The sequence below is a fragment of the Sebastes fasciatus genome, chromosome 10, assembly GCF_043250625.1.
Source record: "Sebastes fasciatus isolate fSebFas1 chromosome 10, fSebFas1.pri, whole genome shotgun sequence".
NCBI lineage: Eukaryota > Metazoa > Chordata > Actinopteri > Perciformes > Sebastidae > Sebastes > Sebastes fasciatus.
This window is the reverse complement of record NC_133804.1, coordinates 2,465,325-2,486,446: the sequence shown is the minus strand read 5'-3', so window position 1 is coordinate 2,486,446 and position 21,122 is coordinate 2,465,325. Positions and strand designations below refer to the sequence as shown.

Below are 21,122 nucleotides of genomic sequence, written 5' to 3'. Positions count from 1 at the left end.
ACAGGTGTGAATCTGTTGGTGGGGACAGAAAATGGTCTGTGGCTGCTGGATCGGAGCGGTCAGGGGAAAGTCTACTCGCTCATCAGCAGACGAAGGTTTCAGCAGATGGACGTGTTGGAAGGACTCAACGTGCTCATCACTATATCAGGTACAGGTACTTCGAGGTTCAAGTATACACTGACACAGATGAATGCATGCTTACATACAGTTCTTCAGCTTTCATATAGAGCACCTCATATAAAAGATAGAAACATCCATAGCCTTCAGTAGCTCCAGAAACACCCAAGAACTTTCAATTATCTGCATTCACATTTAGGATATTTGACAGAAACAGACCAAACAGAGTGTAATTCAGCCACCAGCCTTGCTCATATCTAAAAATATCTAACAATAATGTGAGAAATAGTTGTTCTTTACTGTCTTCTGTACACTTGATGTACTGTAGATTCCACAGTGTTGATTTCCTCCACGTTTGCCTTCTCTGTGACTCTCTTTGCTAATGCTAATGTTTGCAGAACCAGCAGTATGTCGTCATTTTAGATTCCTAAAGGGGAACACCACCTAAATTAAGAATTCCAATATGTTATTTCCATGGCCTAAGAAAGTTCCATAAATATTTATGGACATGAGCTACTCTCGAAGTGTGGAGCTGCTCCATTAACAATGAATGGGAGGCTGATTTTGTGGACCCACAGAATGCTTGTTTTCTTTTTTATACCCAGATGAGTTTTATTCTATTGTAGTGTTGTCATTTGTGAAACAGAAAATGTACCCATATACTCAGAACATTCCCCTGGGTCAGGGGTCAGCAACCTTTACTATCAAAGAAGACATTTTAGGCAACAAAAAAAAATAATCTGTCTGGAGCCGCAAAACATTTAATCATTGTGATGAAGGTAACACAGTTTATAGTCTAAGTATATAGTATATAAGTCTAATGCAGTGAGGGCCAAAGAGACAATGTACTACGGAGTATTAGGGCCACATTGAGGGGAAAAACATCGGAGATTTCCAGAATAAAGTCAGATTATTCCGAGAAAAAAAGTCGTAATATTATGAGAAAAAATTCATAACTTTATGAGAAAAAAAGAAAATAACATGTAAAACTACTATATTATAATATTATGACTTTATTCTCATAATATTACAACTGTTTTTCTCGTAAACCTATGACTTTATTCTCGTTATATGACTTTATTCTTGAAATCTCAGATATAATTTTTTGCCTCAATGTGGCCCTCATACTCCGTCGTACCGTCGTACCATAGACCTATAAAAATGAAAATGTAAACAAAAAACAGTTATTCATTTCCATTTTTATAAATCCACAGGGAGCCACTGGAGAGGAGCTAAAGAGACGCATGTGGCTCCGGAGCCAAATCACGAGTTTGAGGTTTAGCGCTCTAGTTTTGGGATTTGGGAGAGAGTTGTTCATGTTTACTGAAATCTTTGGACTGTTAGACCAGAGCAATAACATGTAAGAATTTTGAAAATGGGCGTAGTTCCCCTTTAATGTTGAGCACGCAGATTAAACATTAACAGCATGAATGCATGCTGTCATCTTTCAGTCCCAACCAGTGGGCTACCTGCAGGTCTGAGAAGTGAAGCGAATGTGGAAGTGCCTTAATCTTCCATTCTTTCTAATGACCAGCAGGGGGCGACTCCTCTGGTTACGCTTTTCTTAGATACAAGTAGGAGGGGGCTTCAAAGCCAACAGGTTGGGAACTACTGAAATAGACCATAAAGCAGGGTGTCGTGTAGGGCGGGGCTACCTTGTGATTGACAGGTCGCTACCACGGCGTTGTCCTGTCTGGGAGTTGTCATTTTCATCTTGAAACTTTAACCCTTTCACAGTGTGTTTTCAGTTTTCATGAAAATTAATTATAACCTTTATGGTCGCCTAAAAATGTCTTATTCAGCGTTCAGTGTTGCGTAGCTCCACCCTCTCGTGCACTATTGGTTGCAAAAAAACAAGATGGTGACGGCTAAAATGCTGAACTAGAGGCTTCAAAATGGCAGTCCACGAACCAATGGGTGACGTCACGGTGACTACGTCCACCTCTTATATACGGTCTATGGTCCCAACCCAAATGGGTGGATCTAGTCAAGACGTTGAAGAATGAATTACTTTCCTTTCACCATCGATTGTTGTTAAGGTGCCCTTGAGCAAATACTCCAGAGTATTGTGCAACTGAATGTAACTGGATGAATGGGAAGGAGAGCACTGATTACTGGTACTGTGGCTCAGAGGGTAGAGCAGGTTGTCCACCAATCGGAAGGTCGGTGGTTCGATCCCCGGCTGCTCCGGGTCACATGTCGATGTGTCCTTGAGCAAGACACTTAACCCCAAATTGCTCCCGGAGGCATAGCCATCGGTGTGTGAATGAGTATTTAGATTAAATCCTGATGGGCAAAGTTGGCACCTTAGTAACCTCTGCCATGAATGTGTGTGTGAATGGGTGAATACTGACATGTAGTGTAAAGCGCTTTGAGTGGTCGGAAGACTAGAAAAGCGCTATATAAGTCCAAGTCCATTTACCATTTACCATTACTGTTTACTCTGTCATGTTTCATCTAAACAGGATTCACCTTCACACTTCTCTCTCTGTGTCTCTCTGTCTCTCTCTCTCTCTCTCTCTCTCTCTCTCTCTCTCTGTGTCTGTAGGTAAAAAGAACAAGCTTCGTCTGTACTACCTGTCCTGGTTAAGGAATAAGATCCTCCACAACGACCCAGAGGTGGAGAAGAGACAGGGTTGGACCTCAGTAGGTGACTTGGAAGGTTGTCAACACTATAAAGTGGGTAAGTACACACTATTGTTTTGGTGGACATCTTTGAGAGCCACATATATAGAGTCAGAGTAATAATCAGGTGTCAACTTCTTAAGGTCTCTTTGTCCATCTTGTTTCTTCAGTGCGTTACGAGAAGATAAAGTTCTTAGTGATTGCTTTGAAGAACGCTGTGGAGGTGTACGCCTGGGCCCCCAAACCCTACCACAAATTCATGGCCTTCAAGGTGGGTAACATTTAGAGAAAATGGAAAATGCATCTTCTGCGTTGTCAGTGGGAAAGAACAGAGTTAGGAACGACAACGTTAGCAACATATACTGTGAGTTTGGATTTTTTGAAGTGGGGTTGTATGAGCTACTTATCCATAGTCAGTGTATTACCTACAGTAGATGACGGTCGGCATGCCCCCAGTTTGGAGAAACAGATGAGTACCAATGCAGCATAGCACCCCCAACACTCCCCTATGCTATAGTTAGCATAGCAATACTGCTGTGGACGGGGCTGGCAGCAAAACATATTTTAGCCACCTAAAAGAATATCAGTTTAAGTGTATGCTATATTTAGAATATTTTCACCACTTTACCTTGCTGTGAGACATTACTTTCCGACAGGGAAATGAAATGAAGCCGTTATCTATGCTCTCTTCAAAGCCACCAGACTCCTTTGAGAAAAACAGTAATTTTACCTTGCAGAACACGAAAGCTGCTGGTCTACCGCTACCTCAATCGGTTAGTTAGTTTGTGTTATTGTGTGACTTTGGTTAGTTTGGATTTACCAAAGTCACACAATAACACAAACTAACCGATGGAGGCAGCGGTAGACCAGCAGCTTTCGTGTTCTGCAAGGTAAAATTACTGTTTTTCTCAAAGGAGTCTGGTGGCTTTGAAGACAGCATAGATGGATATAACTGCTCCAGTTCCCCGTCGTAAAGGGCTGTCTGACGGCAAGATAAAGTGGTGAAAATATTCTAAATGTAGCGTACATTTAAATGGATATTGATTTTTTATGTGGCTAAAATACGTTTTGCTGCCGGCCCCATTCACAGCAGGACATTGCTTTGCTCCCGTGCTGGTAGTCCTGCCTGTTTGGCAGGTGGCGTGCCAACCGTCATCTACTGTTAGTAATACACTGACTATGGATAAGTACCTCATTCAACCCCACTTCAAAACACCCAAACTATCACTTATAGGGATGGCAATGTCAACTTGGACACTTTGGTCACCAGTGAAATATCTGGAATACTAGATGGATGAATGATGGATGCCATGAAATTTGGTACAGACATGGACCAAAAGAAATCTAATAGGGACACTTCCACAGCCAGACACGTGCACATACATGTAGACATGACACATCCAGGCTGTGAGAGTCATACACACAGATTCTCAGCAGAGCTGTGTCCCATTTCTTTTTGTCCTTTGTGGCCTGAGCTACTTTTCCTTCAACGTAGTTTAACCCCCTCTCCTCAGAAAAGGCCCAAAATATACCACCTTGTGGATGTGATAGCACGACTATCTTAGGATGCCTGTTTTATGCAACTGCTCTTCAAATTGTCAAAGTCACTTGCTGATTAATGCAGCAGTTCCAGTTAGATTACTGCTGTTCCAGTTTATTTTGAAAATGCATCATTAAAAGTAACGATTGAAGTGTTCAGACTATCCCTACTAAGTTGTTCTGGTGTCTGTGTTTGTCTTTGTCTACCTAGTCATTCAGATCCCTGCCTCAAAAACCCCTGTCTGTTGACCTGACAGTGGAGGAAGGCCAGAGGTTAAAGGTCATCTACGGCTCCTTGTCTGGTTTCCACGCCATTGATGTGGACTCTGGAACACCTTATGACCTCTACCTGCCTACACACGTAAGAGTCCACTTAATATGTATATATTCATAATATATTCTATGCTCAGTGCATTTGCTCGTTTGTCTGGTTGTCTGTGTGAAGAATAGTTTTTAAAAAGGTCAAACTCAGTAGCTAAGTCTGGATTTGATGTTTCACTGTTATGAGAGTGAAACTTAAAATTCAAGACTACTAATGTCTTCGGGAATAGGACAAGTCTCTGAAACGCTTCTCATCTTAAAAAAGTCTTTCTCCAAAAACAGGTGTTGTGTTCTTATAATCAGGGTTGTCTAATATTCCAGAAAAATACACTTTAAGAATGCAAAAGTTCCTTCAAGTTTTTAAACAGCATGATTGTCCCCATAAACCATTTGTTTCACTCCATGAGGTGGACATACCACTAGACTTTTATTATGCCTCCGCGTCGGCGACAGTCGTTGCCAAAGGCATTATTTTTTCGGGTTGTCCGTCTGTCCGTCTGTCCGTCTGTCCATCCGTACCATTCTCGTAAACGTGATATCTCAGGAACGCCTGGAGGGAATTTCCTCAAATTCGGCACAAATGTCCCCTTGGACTCAAGGATGAAGTGATTAAATTTTTGTGGTCAAAGGTCAAGGTCACTGTGACCTCACAAAACACAATTATGAGTCAAGAATTCATACGCTAATTATGACAATTTCACACAAATGTCTAACAGGATAAAATTATGAAGTGAGGACATTTTGGACAGACATGGATGTAAACTTTAAGTTGACTGGTTTGCGAAGGCGTACAATCACGAGGCGGTGATTCTAGTTCGACTAAACTAGTTCGACTTTTTATTTATTTATTTTATACTTTCAATTTTGAGCTCATTTTACAACCCCTTGATACATGTAAAGATCAAGGGGGTGATACTCTTTTTATAGCAGAGAGGCTAGTGAGAAAAAAAATCTGATGATCCATTTTCATGGTCTGATTAAATTCTAAATAGTTTTCTCTCCTGTTTCTATGACTTAAGGTGAAAAAAGCTTTTGCCAGGATAATCTTTCTAAGTTCCTTCATTTTTTTCATCCGTGAAACAGGTGGGGGGGAAAACATTTTACTAGGTGAAAAAAATATTAGATTTTTTTTTACCTGTTTTCACGGATAGAAAAATAATATTAAAGAGCTTGGAAAGATTATCACAGGAGAGAAAACAATTTAGATCAGACTTAGAAAATGGATCACCAGAATTTCTTTTCCTACTTCCTTCTCAGGGATTCCATAAAAGCCCATATCGCCAGTGTATATTTTTTATGAAAACGCTAGATACTGTAATATGAAATATTTAGAGATCCATGAAGTAAAGAGATCTCTGATCTCTGAAGTAGTATCATTGATGTATAAAGAGAACTGGATACGGCGTTGGAGGCAGGGCCCACGTTCATTCCTATGAAGTGGCGCATGAAGCAAAAAGAGCTTGACTTCTGAGTATAAAAGTACCCAGATCTTCCGGCGAACTTCTGCATCCATTGGGCCCATAGAGCAAATGCAGTAGCGTTTCCTTTAACTCCTCCTACCATCCCTCGCTCCAGCCTCGGTCTGGGTCTCATTCACATGAACAGAGGAAGGGAAATAACTCTGGATTTGTTAGTGCATTTCACAACTTTCAAGACCCAATGGTTTAAATAAGGGCTATTCTAGTGTTTCTGCTGGGAAGTTGATTTACCTAAAAAAGAATTATCCGCTGAGTTACAGACGTCTCCTTCCCAATCTAACTCGATGGGAAAAAGTTATTTTGGGCCCGATGGCGTCACGTGACGGACACAGAAGTTGTACTACCACCGTTTGGCCACTACGTAAAATATGCCTCAAAGCCCGGCGCTCTACCTGGGGGATTGGGTTGGACATGATAGAGATATTATTCTCACTGTGGCAGGAGCTCTCTATCATCCCTGACTTCTACTTTTTACGTTTTTCTATTCAGTCAGCAGTTATCTCTCTATTCAACCACATCACCTCACTCCTCTCAATCTCTCAGGATGCACTTCTCCTCCTCCTCTTCCTCCCACTCAGTCTGCACATGTCGTTGCTCTCCTTTATTTCTCCCGTTTTCCTCATTCCACGTCCCTCCAGGCTCCTCCCACTCATTTTACAGCTGTCAAACATTATTCTCTTCCTTTTCCATTCTTCTCTTCTTTTCCTCCCACTCTGTCATCCAATGTGGCATTGTTCATTTGCTCATTTTTATCTTCTCTTTCACTTCATTTACCAAACTATCATTGCTCTCTCTCCCTCTGTATGTATGTGTGTGTGTGTGTGTGTGTGTGTGTGTGTGTGTGTGTGTGTGTGTGTGTGTGTGTGTTCTTGTACAGCTATCTTTGTGAGGACCAATCTGAGTTTTAGACCTTCAGAGTGAGGACATTTTGGCCGGTCCTCGCTTTGGGACGGACCTTCAAAGGCCTGTTTGAGGGTTCAGGTTAGAATTAGGTTTAGGTTAGGGTTAGAGTGAGGGTTGGGGTCAGGCATTTAGTTGTGGGTTGTCTGTCCATGGGTGGCAGATTGTTGTGACTCATGTTCACATTTCCATTCAGTCATTATCTTTTTTTACCCCTCGCATGGCGTTTGAACTTTGGTTTAAATTGTAGATATTGATCAAGTGTGCCCTTTCTGATCTTCAGTAGATATTGTTGATGGTTGTAGACCATCATAGGTTGAGTTTATTTAGACTACTTAATGTAATCCAGAGAGTGACACAACACAATCTTACATCTTACTTATGATTTTCCCAATACAACCACATAAAACTTAACACAAAGACATGATCTGGTTTGTTTGTTAGTTTATATTCTTAGCCGAACTACCAGCATGGCTCTAGGGACGGCAATGTCTGTCGATCATTCACCACTTTAGTTCAGACAAAAATATCTCAACAACAATTGGATGGATTTCCATTAAATTTGCCATGAAATTCCATCCTGAGGCTGAGACCTAATGACTTTGGTGACCCCATAAAGGTACAATCTCCAAGATCTCCATTTCGTTCTCTTTGGGGGGCACCTATGGTGATAAACAGTAAGTGTAGGTGTGTTTTTGGATCTCACTTCTCAGAGATCCAAATGATCGATACTTGTCTTCTCTGTATCGATATAATATTGCCATGCAAAATATGGCGATACTATGCTGTATCGATATTTTCCCCCACCCATAGTTATTACCAATGGGCTTATGTTGGACAAACATAAACATTCTAAATGGGTCACTTTGTATTTCATGTTGCAATGTTTGTTAGTGCAGTAGCTGACGGGAAGTAATGTTGGACCAAAAAGTTGCCAGAATGGGAACTTTGGTCCAACTTGGAATAGTCTTTAATTGGTCTATAATTGGTCTATAATTGGTCTATAATTATAGTATGATGTACTGGTACTCACTGCAGTAATCTTTTTTCATTTCTAGTTTAGTCTCAGAAATAATAATCATGTTGTTGAATATGAGGGCTGACTGCATTTGGTGGCTAAACATAGCAAGCATTTCCACAGTATTATGAAATGTGTTGGTAATATTTGTGAAATCTATTCATAAGATTCTAACTTCCTTGTGCTACAATGACTTATGGAAGTCTGTAAAGCGCTTTCCATCTTCAAAGAGGTTTGTGCAAAATGTATTTGTGTCTTTAAATGTGAACGAATCGCCCACTGCTGGTACAATTAGAGGTACTGTAGAGCAGCTCCTCTTCTGTATGTGGGCATGTAGATCTCGCTCTAGCCTCTGGTGAGTCATTCACATTCTGATTAAATATGCTTTTAGAAAGAACTGGAGAGGTTTGAGGTTCAGGATATGATAAGTACTTAAACACTTTTCTTTAGCCTATTTCCACATACAGTATAAAGTGTAACCTGCATTTCCAATGTCCGTAGTCATTTGTTTTGATGTTTCCTATCAGGGCTGCCCCCTCTTATTCCATTAGTCGACTAATTGGTCGTTTTGGTCTTAGTCCAAAGACTAAGATTTATTTAGTCATTTCTTATGCTTTTTGTTCATGCTGAATGACTAATTTCCAAGAAACTTATGAGCACATCTCTGGTAAAAAAATAAGATTTAAAGTGAATCTTTTGTGTGATTCTTTGTGGAGAAACTCAGTTTTACAGATGTTGATTAAATCTACTCGTCCATTAGTCGACAAAGTTGTGTGTTAGTCGACAAAGAATTTCTTTGGTGGAGGACAGCCCTAGGTCTGAGAGAGTGCTGTGCACTGCATATATATGGTGTTGAGTGGGTGGCTGCAGCAGGGAACAGGGTTCCTCTGGTTTCTATGGGTTAATGGTTCATAGAAACGCTTTCCTCCTCTCTCAATCATTTTGTGATAATGTGGTGATTAACCCAATTTTGGATCTTAGCCATAGTTCAAGAAACAGAGGTTAACCTGATGACTTTTTGGAGTGATGCAGTACGTAGACCACAGTATAGACTGCATCAATGTCTAACTAATTGTGATTTTGTCAGCTGAGATGTGAGCTGGATGTGTGTTAAAAGTAGAGCTGTCAATTGATTCAAATATTTAATCGCAATTAATCTATTATTAATTTATGTGTTCAAAATGTACCGTAAAGGGAGATTAGTCAAGTATTTAATAATCTTATCAACATGGGAGTGGACAAATATGCTGCTTTATGCAAATGTATGTATATATTTATTATTGGAAATCAATTAACAACACAAAACAATGACAAATATTGTCCAGAAACCCTCACAGGTACTGAATTTAGTATAAAACAATATGCTCAAATCATAACATGTCAAACTGCAACCCAACAGGCAACAACAGCTGTCAGTGTGTCAGTGAGCTGACTTGACTATGACTTGCCCCAAACTGCATGTGATTATCATAAAGTGTCTGTAAAGGGGAGACTCGTGGGTACCCATAGAACCCATTTACATTCACTGATCTGGAGGTCAGAGGTCAGTTCAGTACAGTTTTTCCTCGCCAAAATTTAGCACAAGTTCAGAGCGTTATTTAGCCTCCTTCCCGACAAGCTAGTACGACACGGTTAATTCAAAATGCAAGTTAATGCGTTAAAGAAATTAGTAGCGTTAAAACAAATTTGCATTAATGCGTAATTGTTGCGTTAACTTTGACAGCCGAAGTTAATAGTGTCACTTTAGAGTTCTGAAAAGAGAAATGTTCTTGAACTGGTTATACACATGTTTCTGAACTGGTTATATACATGTTTCTGAACTGGTTATATACATGTTTCTGAACTGGTTATATACATGTTTCTGAACAGGTTATATACATGTTTCTGAACTGGTTATATACATGTTTCTGAACTGGTTATACACATGTTTCTGAACTGGTTATATACATGTTTCTGAACTGGTTATATACATGTTTCTGAACTGGTTATATACATGTTTCTGAACTGGTTATATACATGTTTCTGAACAGGTTATATACATGTTTCTGAACTGGTTATATACATGTTTCTGAACTGGTTATACACATGTTTCTGAACTGGTTATATACATGTTTCTGAACTGGTTATATACATGTTTCTGAACTGGTATGTTAAATGTTCCTTAACTGGTTATTTAAGTTTGGAGCGTTATTTAACCTCCTTCCCGACAAGCTAGTACGACATGGTTGGTAAAAATGGATTCCTTAGGTTTTCTAATTTCATATGATGCCAGTATTCTTCTTCTAGCTTTAAACCCGTTGAGCCCGATAGCAACCTCCGAAAGATCGAATCGGCACGGATTTTTAAGAGGTTAATTAAAAATCACATGTTCTGTTAATGCGTTAAAGAAATTAGTGACGTTAAAACAAATTTGCGTTAATGCGTAATTGTTCTGTTAACTTTGACAGCCCTAGTTAATAGTGTCACTTTAGAGTTGTGCATACTCCAGAGTTTTATAGACTGATCCAGGGAGGATATTTTTTTGTATGCCAACCAGGAAGTTAGCGTCACACTGGGTTCCCTCGACAAAAAGCCAATGGGATTGGGTTTTGGATTATTGCTGAAAATCAGCTCTGTGGCAAACACGTTTATGATGCTTACACATTTTGTTCAGCAAGATAATCTTCACAAATGAACACCACTTTTATGATTTTTAAAGTGTAAATACAATCACCGGAAGTAAAAGGCTAACGTTAGGCTAGAAACAAACTACACAACAGTCACATGAGCGTGAGTATACACAACGAGGATGTAAAGGCAGGCGAGTTGGCGTGATGACGTTTAGTAGCATCCTTTAGCCACTTGTTAGCAACCACCTTTTTAAAGACACGTAAAAGCTTCAAAATTCATGAGTGGGGTATTTATTGACGTATTTAATATTGTAAAACAAAACGTTAAAATCTCTTCAGACATTGACCTCCAGATGAGGGAACAGGAAGTGCTAAAATGCTAACTCATTTCTGAGTTTTAGGACTCATTCCTGTAGCACTCTATTGCCCTCTCTGTCTCTCATTCATTCACTCGTACACACCGTGCCAGCCCCCCTTAACGTGTGCTACTTTCTATAAGCATGAGGAGGTAGAGGGACGGACATACGAAAAGAAAAACAAGCTCTAAAAATACCTCCCTCCTGTCCTCCTTCGCCATCATTAACTGTGTGTGTCCTGACCTGTTTTTTTCCTCACTGCTCCTCTGGTATATTAAGCCAGCGTGCACACAGCTCCCTACTACACTGGTGCCTTATACTGCTGCTGCTGCTGCTGCTGCTGCCACATGATCTCAGCTCTCCAGCCTCGCTTCTTCTTCCATTTTCTTTTTCTCTCTTATACAGTCGAGAGCGCTATTAAACCCACTCACTTACACTCCAACATCCTCATACTGTAGTTCACTTTCTGGGAGTACTCTTGAGGACACTTCACACTCCTGGGCTTTCTTCACTGCTGTATATCTAGAGACACACACACACCTTCTCTTCTTATGTGCGCATCTTTCCACACACCCACCTGCATCAACAGTAAAACGTACTCACTCACAGCACTGATCACTATTTCCTAATCACTGCTAAAAGCAATTCACCTCTTCACAAACACACACGAGCCTAAAGCCACACGCTCACACACACAATACACCACTCACCTACTTAAAGCAACACACACACACGCATCTCCCACTGTTACCTGCAAACTATGTAACAATGCTGATTCCAAGGCAGAGGATTAAGATTGCGCTGCGTCTGTGGATGCCTGTTCTGATGCTCAGGATTGTAGTGGCTCACACTCTGGTAATGTATGAAACATGCTCACATAAACTAGATTTAAACACTTTTTGTAACATAACAATACACTCTTACTTCATTATTGTTTCCTGGAGGAGCTGCGTTACTGCAGGGATCCCCTGTTAGTTTAGATGTGAGCTGTTGATATATGTTTCTGAACTGGTTATATACATGCAAACTGGTTAGATAAATGTTCCCGAAGTGGTTAGATAAATGTTTCTGAACTGGTTAGTTAAATGTTTCTGAACTGGTTATATACATGTTTCTGAACTGGTTATATACATGTTTCTGAGCTCATTCAAAAGACTGCAGGAGAGTTTTCGTCACCTCCTGCACAATACCATTGAATTTAATTTTCAAATGACCTTTGTGCTTCAATCAGGGACTATAATGAATTGAATTAAACCTCATCTTTGAAAGAAGAACCACATATCACTCTCTTTCTTTCTACTTAGAAAATTGTATCTCATTGCATTTCAGTAAAATCCCATCTGTCCCTCTCTGAACTGTTTTCTTTATTATTATATCTTTTGTTAACACTTGTTGTTTTTCTCTACAGTCTTGTACCTTCGATTGTCTTAACTTTGGCAGGTTGTAATGGTCTGGACCTAAGAATGTAACCTTATTCTTTGATTCTACAACTGAAAGTCATCATAAGATAACCTTTGAATATCATAAAACAGATGGTGATGTCAACAGTTGGCAGGATGCTGTTGCATCTCAGAGTTTGTATATTATTTATGGCTGTGTCTTTATGTTTTATGTACAAAGTATCCAAACATTGAAACAAACTCAACTGTTAGGGGTTTGCAGCCAATTGTGTAGTTTTGTTCATGGCTTCTTCTTTTTGTCATGAATTTGTTCAACAAAGTGTTTATTGTGTGTGTTTGTTGTGTGTGTTTGTTGTGTAGATCCAGGGCTCCATCCGTCCCCACGCCATCATCATTTTGCCAAACAGCGCTGGAACAGAGGTTCTGGTTTGCTATGAAGACGAGGGCGTTTATATTGACACCTACGGCCGCATCACCAAGGATACAGTGCTGCAGTGGGGGGAGATGCCTGCATCGGTCGGTGAGTTTCACTCACACACACACATAACTTCAACAGTTGGATCACACTGTTAAAGGTATAATATGCAGGAATTTTCTAAAAAAAAAAAAAAAATAGACTGATACCAAAAACAATCCCTCTCAATCATCCCTTCTGACCCACTAGAGGGGAGGTGGTGGTGTCTGTGTCTACAGAGACCCTGCAGCCCTCTGCCTGGATTTTCTCGTACTCCTTATTTTGCTGTGTTCAGGACTCGTCTGCCAATAAGCAGGGTCTGCAGCCCGTTCAGATCGTCAAATACCGCCGCTTTGTCGCGTCCCTCGAGGTCTAAAGGGCTTTTCAGACAGAGTGACACTCTGCCTGCGTACTCGCTTGTATCTGCGGAGTCTGACTGCGCTCCTCGTGTGAATAGACAGGCAGACAAGCACACCGCGAGTAAAGATCTGGCGCTATGCGTAGCAACCTTGGAAATGGCTTCTGTGCATGGACTGTATGTATCCCTGCCGGTACTGCTGTGTGATATATCATATATCCCTAATCACAGCTCAAGTTGTTGACACATGTGGCAATCCTAATCTTTTATGTCAACCACAGACTGTTAAGCCTCCTACACACCAGGAACGTCAGCAGCTCGTGGCGGCTGCGCTACCTGTTGTTTTTTATTTCGGCGTCCGCGTTAACAGGTTGAGCAGCCACACTGCACGTTTGAGACACGCATCTCAGCTGCGTCTCTTCTTGGGAATAGAGGTCTTGCCTATTTTTTACGCATGCCGCACGCGTCTCACAGCAGCAACGGACAGTGAAGGTGATCTATTGACAGTATATTAACATCATACCAGCAACATTACTACAGTTTCGATGTCTATCTGTAGAATATGTTACGGAGATGAAAAAAAAGTAAAGACTTATTTTTAAATCAACACTTCCTGTTTTTTTTCAAAATAAAAGCCCTCAGGTGTTTTTTCTGTGGACAGAATTCCTTCATTTGTTAAAACAAGGCTTTTATTCTGAAATATGAGCAGTCAATGCTGTGGAACATGCAGTGACTTGGAGAGCTCCATGAATTGCTAAAGTATGGGGTTTAAATCAACACTTCCTGCTTTCATTTCAAAATAAAAGCCCTCAAGCGTTTTTTTCTGTGGACAGAATTCCTTCATTTGTTAACACAAGGCTTTTATTCTGAAATATGTGCCGGACAGTGTTCTAGAACATGCAGTGACTTGGAGAGCTCCATGAATGAATATAGTACGGAGTTTTAATTGTGGATTATTACTATTATTTACAAATTACCACACATTTCTTAACCTTTCTATATATATAATATAAATGATATTTATAATGAAATGAAATGGACATTAAAAGGCAAATTCTATGTACAGTAGAAAGAAAGCCCATTTTCAGGTTCATACTTGTATTTTGTGTTTTTACTAGAAAATGTTTACATGCTGAAATGTTAAAAAAAACAACTTTATTTTCCTCATACTGTCTGCTTGAATATACCTGTATTTACCCTCTGTCTGAAACGCTCCGTTTTAGTGCATTTCAACAGAATTATAACGGAATTGCATTGCTAGGCAACAGTTTGGGTCCATATTGACCTCCTATCAGCTGATGTCATTCACATCCACTGCAACCGAAAAATAAACTGGGACAGATTTAGAATGTTTGCGTTTAAAACTGTAAAAATTGTCTAAATATTGGACATTTGTGACATCGCAAAATTACGGAAATCCTGATGGCTTTTTTCAAACGCACGGTTTCTGAATACGGGCTGTGTGTATTTCTCCATGGATTGAGCGTTTTGATACTTCACAGTATTAATATAGCACTTAAAACTACTTTATGATATAAAAGACATGAAAATCTCACTTTTAGTTACTACTGTCTGACTCTAGATCAGCAGCTGTCCTGAGCACTGAGAACACACCCTGAACCAGATTCACTGAAGACATATTTGGGACAGGGTGGGCTAAAAATAAGGTGTGTGTGTGTGTGTGTGTGTGTGTGTGTGTGTGTGTGTGTGTGTGTGTGTGTGTGTGTGTGTGTGTGTGTGTGTGTTAGTGGCTCCAGTAGTCATTATTCTAGCATATGGACTGTCTGTAGGGATTTTATTTACTCATACTGTATACACACACACACACACAATTCTCCTACTTTCTACAGTTTATAGCTGTCTTTATTTTATTTCTGTCTCCTCATATCCATGTCCGCTGCATCTCTCTCTGTCTCCAGCCTACCTTCAGTCCAACCAAGTGATGGGTTGGGGAGAAAAGGCCATAGAGCTGAGGTCGGCCAACACGGGGAACCTGGAGGGAGTTTTCATGCACAAAAAAGCCCAGAAACTCAAGTTCCTGTGTGAAAGGAATGACAAGGTAGGAGTTCAAGTCTTTGAAGTATCTGCTTCACCTACAACACGGTGAGCTGTATTCATGAAAACATTGTAAACTTGTAATATTATTCCTAAACCTTCGTCTCTCTCCTGCCGCAGGTCTTCTTTGCGTCAGTGCAGTCAGGAGGCAGCAGTCAGATTTACTTCATGACTCTCGGACAGAACTCACAGTTCAGCTGGTAACGACTGGACCTGTAACTCTGGGATCAACTGGTGGCGTCTGCCTTCGTTATTCTGGGTTTGCCATGGTGATGCCTTTTTATATTTCCATGGATAGCGGACGTCATAGAAAGATGAACTAATCATTCCTGGATCCATCACTCTGTTTTGTCTAGTTTCCACCTAAATGTGTGAGTGTATCCACAGCTGAGGTTGATCTGGCAACCCTGGCTGAAAGCAAAAAACTGCTTGAATCCATCATTCCATCCTGAATCAGCTGCAGAGACACAAATATCTAAACCTGAGTTTCTGCACCTTTAGTACACTGCCACCTCACCCATCCACGGAAGTGTTGAAAGGTACAACTAGCAGTGTCAGCGTCACAGAGCAATGTTGTCATGTCTGAACTCCACAGTTACCTGGAGTCTTTCCCAGTAGGATTCAGGCTGCAAACCGTCACCGCACGCACCAGTGAGGCACAAATCAAGACTCCTTTCGTGTCCAGTTTTATTCAAATCTACCTGGAAGCAGAACTGATGGCTCCATTCAGCTGACTGTGTGGCGACTTCTAATGAACAACAGATCATCAGTGACGATCCGTTCCCTCCTCTCATCCGTCAGCACCGGATTCCACATTCAGCTCACATCACTCCTGGATCAGCTTTTTTCTTTTTCTTTCCCTAAAGAACTCCATCGTATCAGTTACTCAGCTAACTCTGTGTATATCACTTATTCACTCATATTTGCTTTAACAATGCCTGGCCGTGGTGTATTACTGGATCAACTGATGAAGTCAAGTCCTGGATAACTGTTCTCTTAGTACAGACCAGAGGGGAGGAATGTGTCCTTCTCTGGTGTTCAGCTATTGTCTGGTTCATGTCTTCATGCTAAGCAACAAAAACAGAAGTCCTTCATTCCCTCCAGTGAACATCATCTGTGCATTTCCAAAACTGTGTTGAGACCTAAATGTGGACTACGAAGGACAACTACTCTATGGCTGCGGTCGAAAAATCTATTTTGCTTAGGAAGGTTCCTAACGGAGTGAAATGATCTGGAAGTATCTCAGTAGCAGCCGTGATGAGAGCTGTTCCAATCCTCTAAATGCTGAGAAAAGGAGCTTCATTGTCTCCTTCCTTATCTCCTTTAACAGAGGATACACTGGAGCATCCTTTACAGAAGGAAAGAAGAGATTGCCGCCCAACAATTCCTTGCGGCCGCAACATTTAAATTGACGCACCGTTCTGCCGTTCATGAAAACAAACGATATGCTGATCTTGCATAGATTTAACAGTTATTTTCATACAGTCATATAGTAATTGGGATTCCTGTTGATAAATATGAGAGGACAGCGAAAACCATTTAATTTCTCTTTATTCTATTTATTTATTTTGAACAAGAAACAAATAAGTAAAAAACAAAACAAGACTAACAAATCAAATGAACAGTAAACATATAGCAAACAAGTAATCAACATCAATCAATATGACGTCCAAAAAGGAGAAGGAAGAAGTATACTTTTAATGGTTCTACAGCTTCTCCACAACTCAAACATTGGTTCAAAATGTGTCATATAAACCTTTGTGACTGGTAGCCTATATTCTTTTTTTTTTTATTTCAATTCCAACCTTGGTAAGATAATCCTTTATTATATGTTGATGTAAAGTGTTCCAGCAGCAGAAATCCATTTTCAGAACATTGTAGTCTCACCACGGCAGACCCGCGTCACTAACACCCGCTGCCGTCGCATCATAATGACGGAGCCTAGTGAAAGAGCAGTCGGATTCTCTGAACACCACCGTAGTCTTTTCCTGAGTCCTTCTGAATCCTCCTTCTCATCTTTCCTCGACCTCATGACGTTTTCCATCGAGGTCAAGGAGAAATGGTTAGGAAAAGACATTAGGACGTAATATTTTGACTTTTCGATCACAGCCTATGTCATTCCACATTTTGCTTGCCTTCTTCCTATTGATTTCTTTAATCAATTTCCAGAACCACCTGTGTCTCCGATACCTCAGCAGTGTTTTCTTCTTCACTGCTATAAGCAGACATGAAGGACCCAAACAAATGAGTCCCTTACTGTACTGAATCCTCATTCTGTTCATTACCATATTGTATTATTAGACAGTATTATATTATGCACTATCAAATGTTCTATTATTGAAAGAAGAGTTTGTATTTTTCTTGTCTGAGGTGACAGGAAGTCAGTATAGCACCCCCCCGCATAGATCCAATCAGTACAGCTGTAAATATACTGAACCTTATAATAAGGCAAACTGTCACAATTGAATTCCTGTCATTGTTCAGTAACTCTGGACTCTTCATAAGTCATCCCTTATGATCAAATGGAAGTCCACTTTGCTCTCTGCCTTGCCTGAAACCAGTTGCCATGGGGATACCCGCTGCACTGCACACTTTGCATTAAAATGAGTTGAGTAGGTTTTTATTTAACAACGTCTTAATACAGTACCTCACCAGTCCTCTTAGATCCCGCTCTGAGCATTCCGTCCACCACAGATCTGGACCATGACATTAGTATTGTCGTATTATTCCATAATAAGGACCTCGTACTTTAACACAAGAAACAGCTGCACACGCAGTAACACGCTTAGAACCATTCTCTGCATCGACGTTGTACAGCTTAGGATGTATATATTCTTGTAAGATGCACTGTTTTCTAAATATTTTATAATTGATAAAGCCATCTTTATGTATGTGTACAGAATTATGATCAGGCTTATGAATGTGAAAATTCCATCCCAGAACAGAGTTCGTACATGTTATTTTTCATGATCTTTGAAAGCAAACGTGAACACGAGCTACTGACGGTGAACTTGAAGGCTCCTGGTCGAAGTGTTCGAGATCAAATAACGTATCGTACGAATTCTGTCAGGCTCTTTGCACAATGGCCACCTCGTACATGTTTTCTGTAATATAGCATCCTTTTGAAAAGCCATTCTGTAGTCAGTATTGAAGATAGAACTGATAGCCTCTGGCTTTTGGATCAGTATTTCTCACACTACTCAACGTGGGACGCACACCTGTTTTTTGCTGGGTCGCTTTGAGATTATTCGTTGAGCCTAGATGTGATGAGATGCAATGAGCTGGGCCTGTTGTACAGTATTTGCTCTGTTTTTCTTGATATTTCTGTCATTTACACACCAAAGATAAAGGCTTTGATATATTGGCTTCCTTGAATCTAACCCTGTAAGATACCAGTAATTAACAAATCACAACTGACTATTTGATTTGGAAAGATTTATCTCTATTTTCAAAAGTTCAACATATATTATACACTGTACAAAGACAACACATCAGATATACGGAGGCCTGGAAGATCTCCCAGGAATGATGTGTCTCGCTAAATCGCAACAAAATATATGCAATTTAATGTTGCTAGTGTTCATATATTTAATAGCTTACATGTATGCATTAGACAGTGCTGCAGTGAAGAAATAATTGGTTTTACCTTCAAATGTGAATTTGTCCATTTCTGATCCATTTCAATTATACTGTTTCTCCTTTGTCAGATTTTGCTCAAATAGAGTGCTCCAGAGATGACGTATTTTTGTCGGCCAACCAGGAAGTTAGAATCGCCCTGGGTTCCCTCGACAGAAAGCCAATGGGAATGTTCCATTGGGTTTTGGATTATTGCAGAAAATAAGCTTTGTGGCAAACACAGGTTTATGATACTTACATGTTTTGTTCAGCAAGATCTTCACCAAATGAACACCACTTTGATTTCTGAAGTAAAAAGCTAACGTTAGGCTATAAGCGAACTACACCACGGTCACATGAACCAACAACGAGGCTGAAACGGTGGACGAGATGGTGTGATGGCGTTTAGTAGTCTCATTTAGACACTTGTTAGCAATCGCCTTTTTAAAGACACATAAAGGCTTTAAAATTCATGAGTGGGGTATTTATTGATGTATTTTTATGTCGTAGAAAATAGCTCAAATCTCTTAAGCTTGTGCCTTATTTCAGGCATCTAACTAAAAAGCCATTCGAAAAACCCACCGACTTGGAGTCGAGGGAACCAGACGTGCTAAAATGCTAACTCTTTCTCCTGTAGCACTCTATGGCTAACTTTAGTAATGTTTTGTGTTACATTATCCTCCATATTATATTTACTCTGGAATGTTGAGGCTATCAAAATTTGCCCCAAATGTTTTATACTCAGTGAGTTTTTATTATGGACTTGATATAAATATTGCAGCTGGTTCTGTGAGAATATGTTCAACTGGAAAATGAACGTTGTGATAACAGCTGTCTCATTGCTAACTTGTTACCAAACGTCCTACGTGTTTCAGTGGGAAACAGAGAGCTAGTTAGCATGGCTACAGTGCAAGGACATACAGGAGTGTAAACTCATCTTAACGGGCTAACAGACGCAGAACTGCTAGCTAACAGCAACATTTCAGAACGGAGCGAGCTAGCTAGCTTGTGATAGAGCTTTTAGCTAACATGTGGCTAAGATAGCAGAGCAGTTTGGCTAGCAGCAACAAAATGCTTTTTCTCTTTGTACACAGTTACTATGCTGTGTTCAGTTTCCACATAAGATGAATACAATATTCCACAACTACATTTCATATGCTGTGATTCAAAATATATAAAATTCTCAATATCATTTCATAAACATTAATTGAAAGCAGATTTTGGACACTGGAAATGAATTGATTTCTATGTGCAGCCGACAACAACTGCAACATGTGATCAAAATAGATTTGGGCCAATACAGCTTTAGCACTCAAAATACATTTTGAGTCACATAAAACATAAGTGTTGAATGTTTTGTCTTGAAGTCACGACATAAATGCGTTCAGACGTCCTGTATGTGATCATAGATGGGACAAAAGTGAAGCCAAAATATCCTGGATACGGGAGCTGCAATCTTGAAGTTTTGACGTCATTTGCAGCCAGAGTCTGCACAGTAGTGATCGGGGGGGCTAGAGCTGCAGTATCGAGGTCCCGCCCACACGACCGCCCGAGCCAAGCACGAGCTTGTTAGTGTGAGCCACCTAGCTGCTACGTTAGCACCACGGTAGCTGTTTGGCTAGAAAGACACAACAACTAACCATAATATCTTTATTACTACATTTATGATCAAATTGACACATGTTCTATTACACAGACTGGTGACGGTTGTGGAAAGTTAAAGGTACAGCTCCTCTCTCGTACAATTCCCGAGCCTCCGGCTCCACGACTACTTCACTGAGAGCACCTGTCAATCACAGCTGCCAATCATGACGTCTCACCCCCTTTTTATAGCATCAAATAACTCATTAAAACCAAACTTATCAGAAAAAATGAACACTTGAACATACATCGGCGTGATAAGAACTACCTAAAATGACCGAAACCATCTTTGGGGAAAAAGTATTTGACGTGTACTTTGACTTTTTAGTTTGGCCCATGTCCCATCCGCTAACATGGAGGGGGGCGGGACTTATGAGCTATACTGCAGCTAGCCACCAGGGGGCGATCCAGATGTTTTGGCTTCACTTTTGGGGAGCTGTCATGTCGTCCATCTTTATATACAGTCTTTGCATGTATTTAGAATCAGGCACTATGCTAGCTTGTGGTCAGGTCTGTTGCAGGTTTGGCAAGGTTCCTGAGCAAGACCCTGAGCCATTAGAGTCCAGACAGGATAGGAGACCAGACCAAAACTAGTCCTAAACTACCACAGTGGTTCCATCGTGTGTTCAGCTCCAC

The 21,122-nt window shown here is 40.4% G+C and overlaps 1 protein-coding gene across 2 annotated transcripts in view; it reads left to right on the top strand.

The window, feature by feature from the left end:
• Positions 1–17,622, top strand: part of LOC141774910 (mitogen-activated protein kinase kinase kinase kinase 4) — a 101,477-nt gene extending 83,855 nt beyond the window's left edge. For both annotated transcript variants that reach the window (XM_074647718.1, XM_074647719.1), the window contains 7 exons: positions 5–148; positions 2,666–2,800; positions 2,913–3,013; positions 4,493–4,642; positions 12,724–12,883; positions 15,095–15,234; positions 15,351–17,622. In XM_074647718.1, the coding sequence (XP_074503819.1) occupies positions 5–148; positions 2,666–2,800; positions 2,913–3,013; positions 4,493–4,642; positions 12,724–12,883; positions 15,095–15,234; positions 15,351–15,434 (914 nt within the window). In that variant the 3' untranslated portion in view covers positions 15,435–17,622. The remainder of the gene's footprint in view (positions 1–4; positions 149–2,665; positions 2,801–2,912; positions 3,014–4,492; positions 4,643–12,723; positions 12,884–15,094; positions 15,235–15,350) is intronic.
• Positions 17,623–21,122: the final 3,500 nt, after the last annotated feature.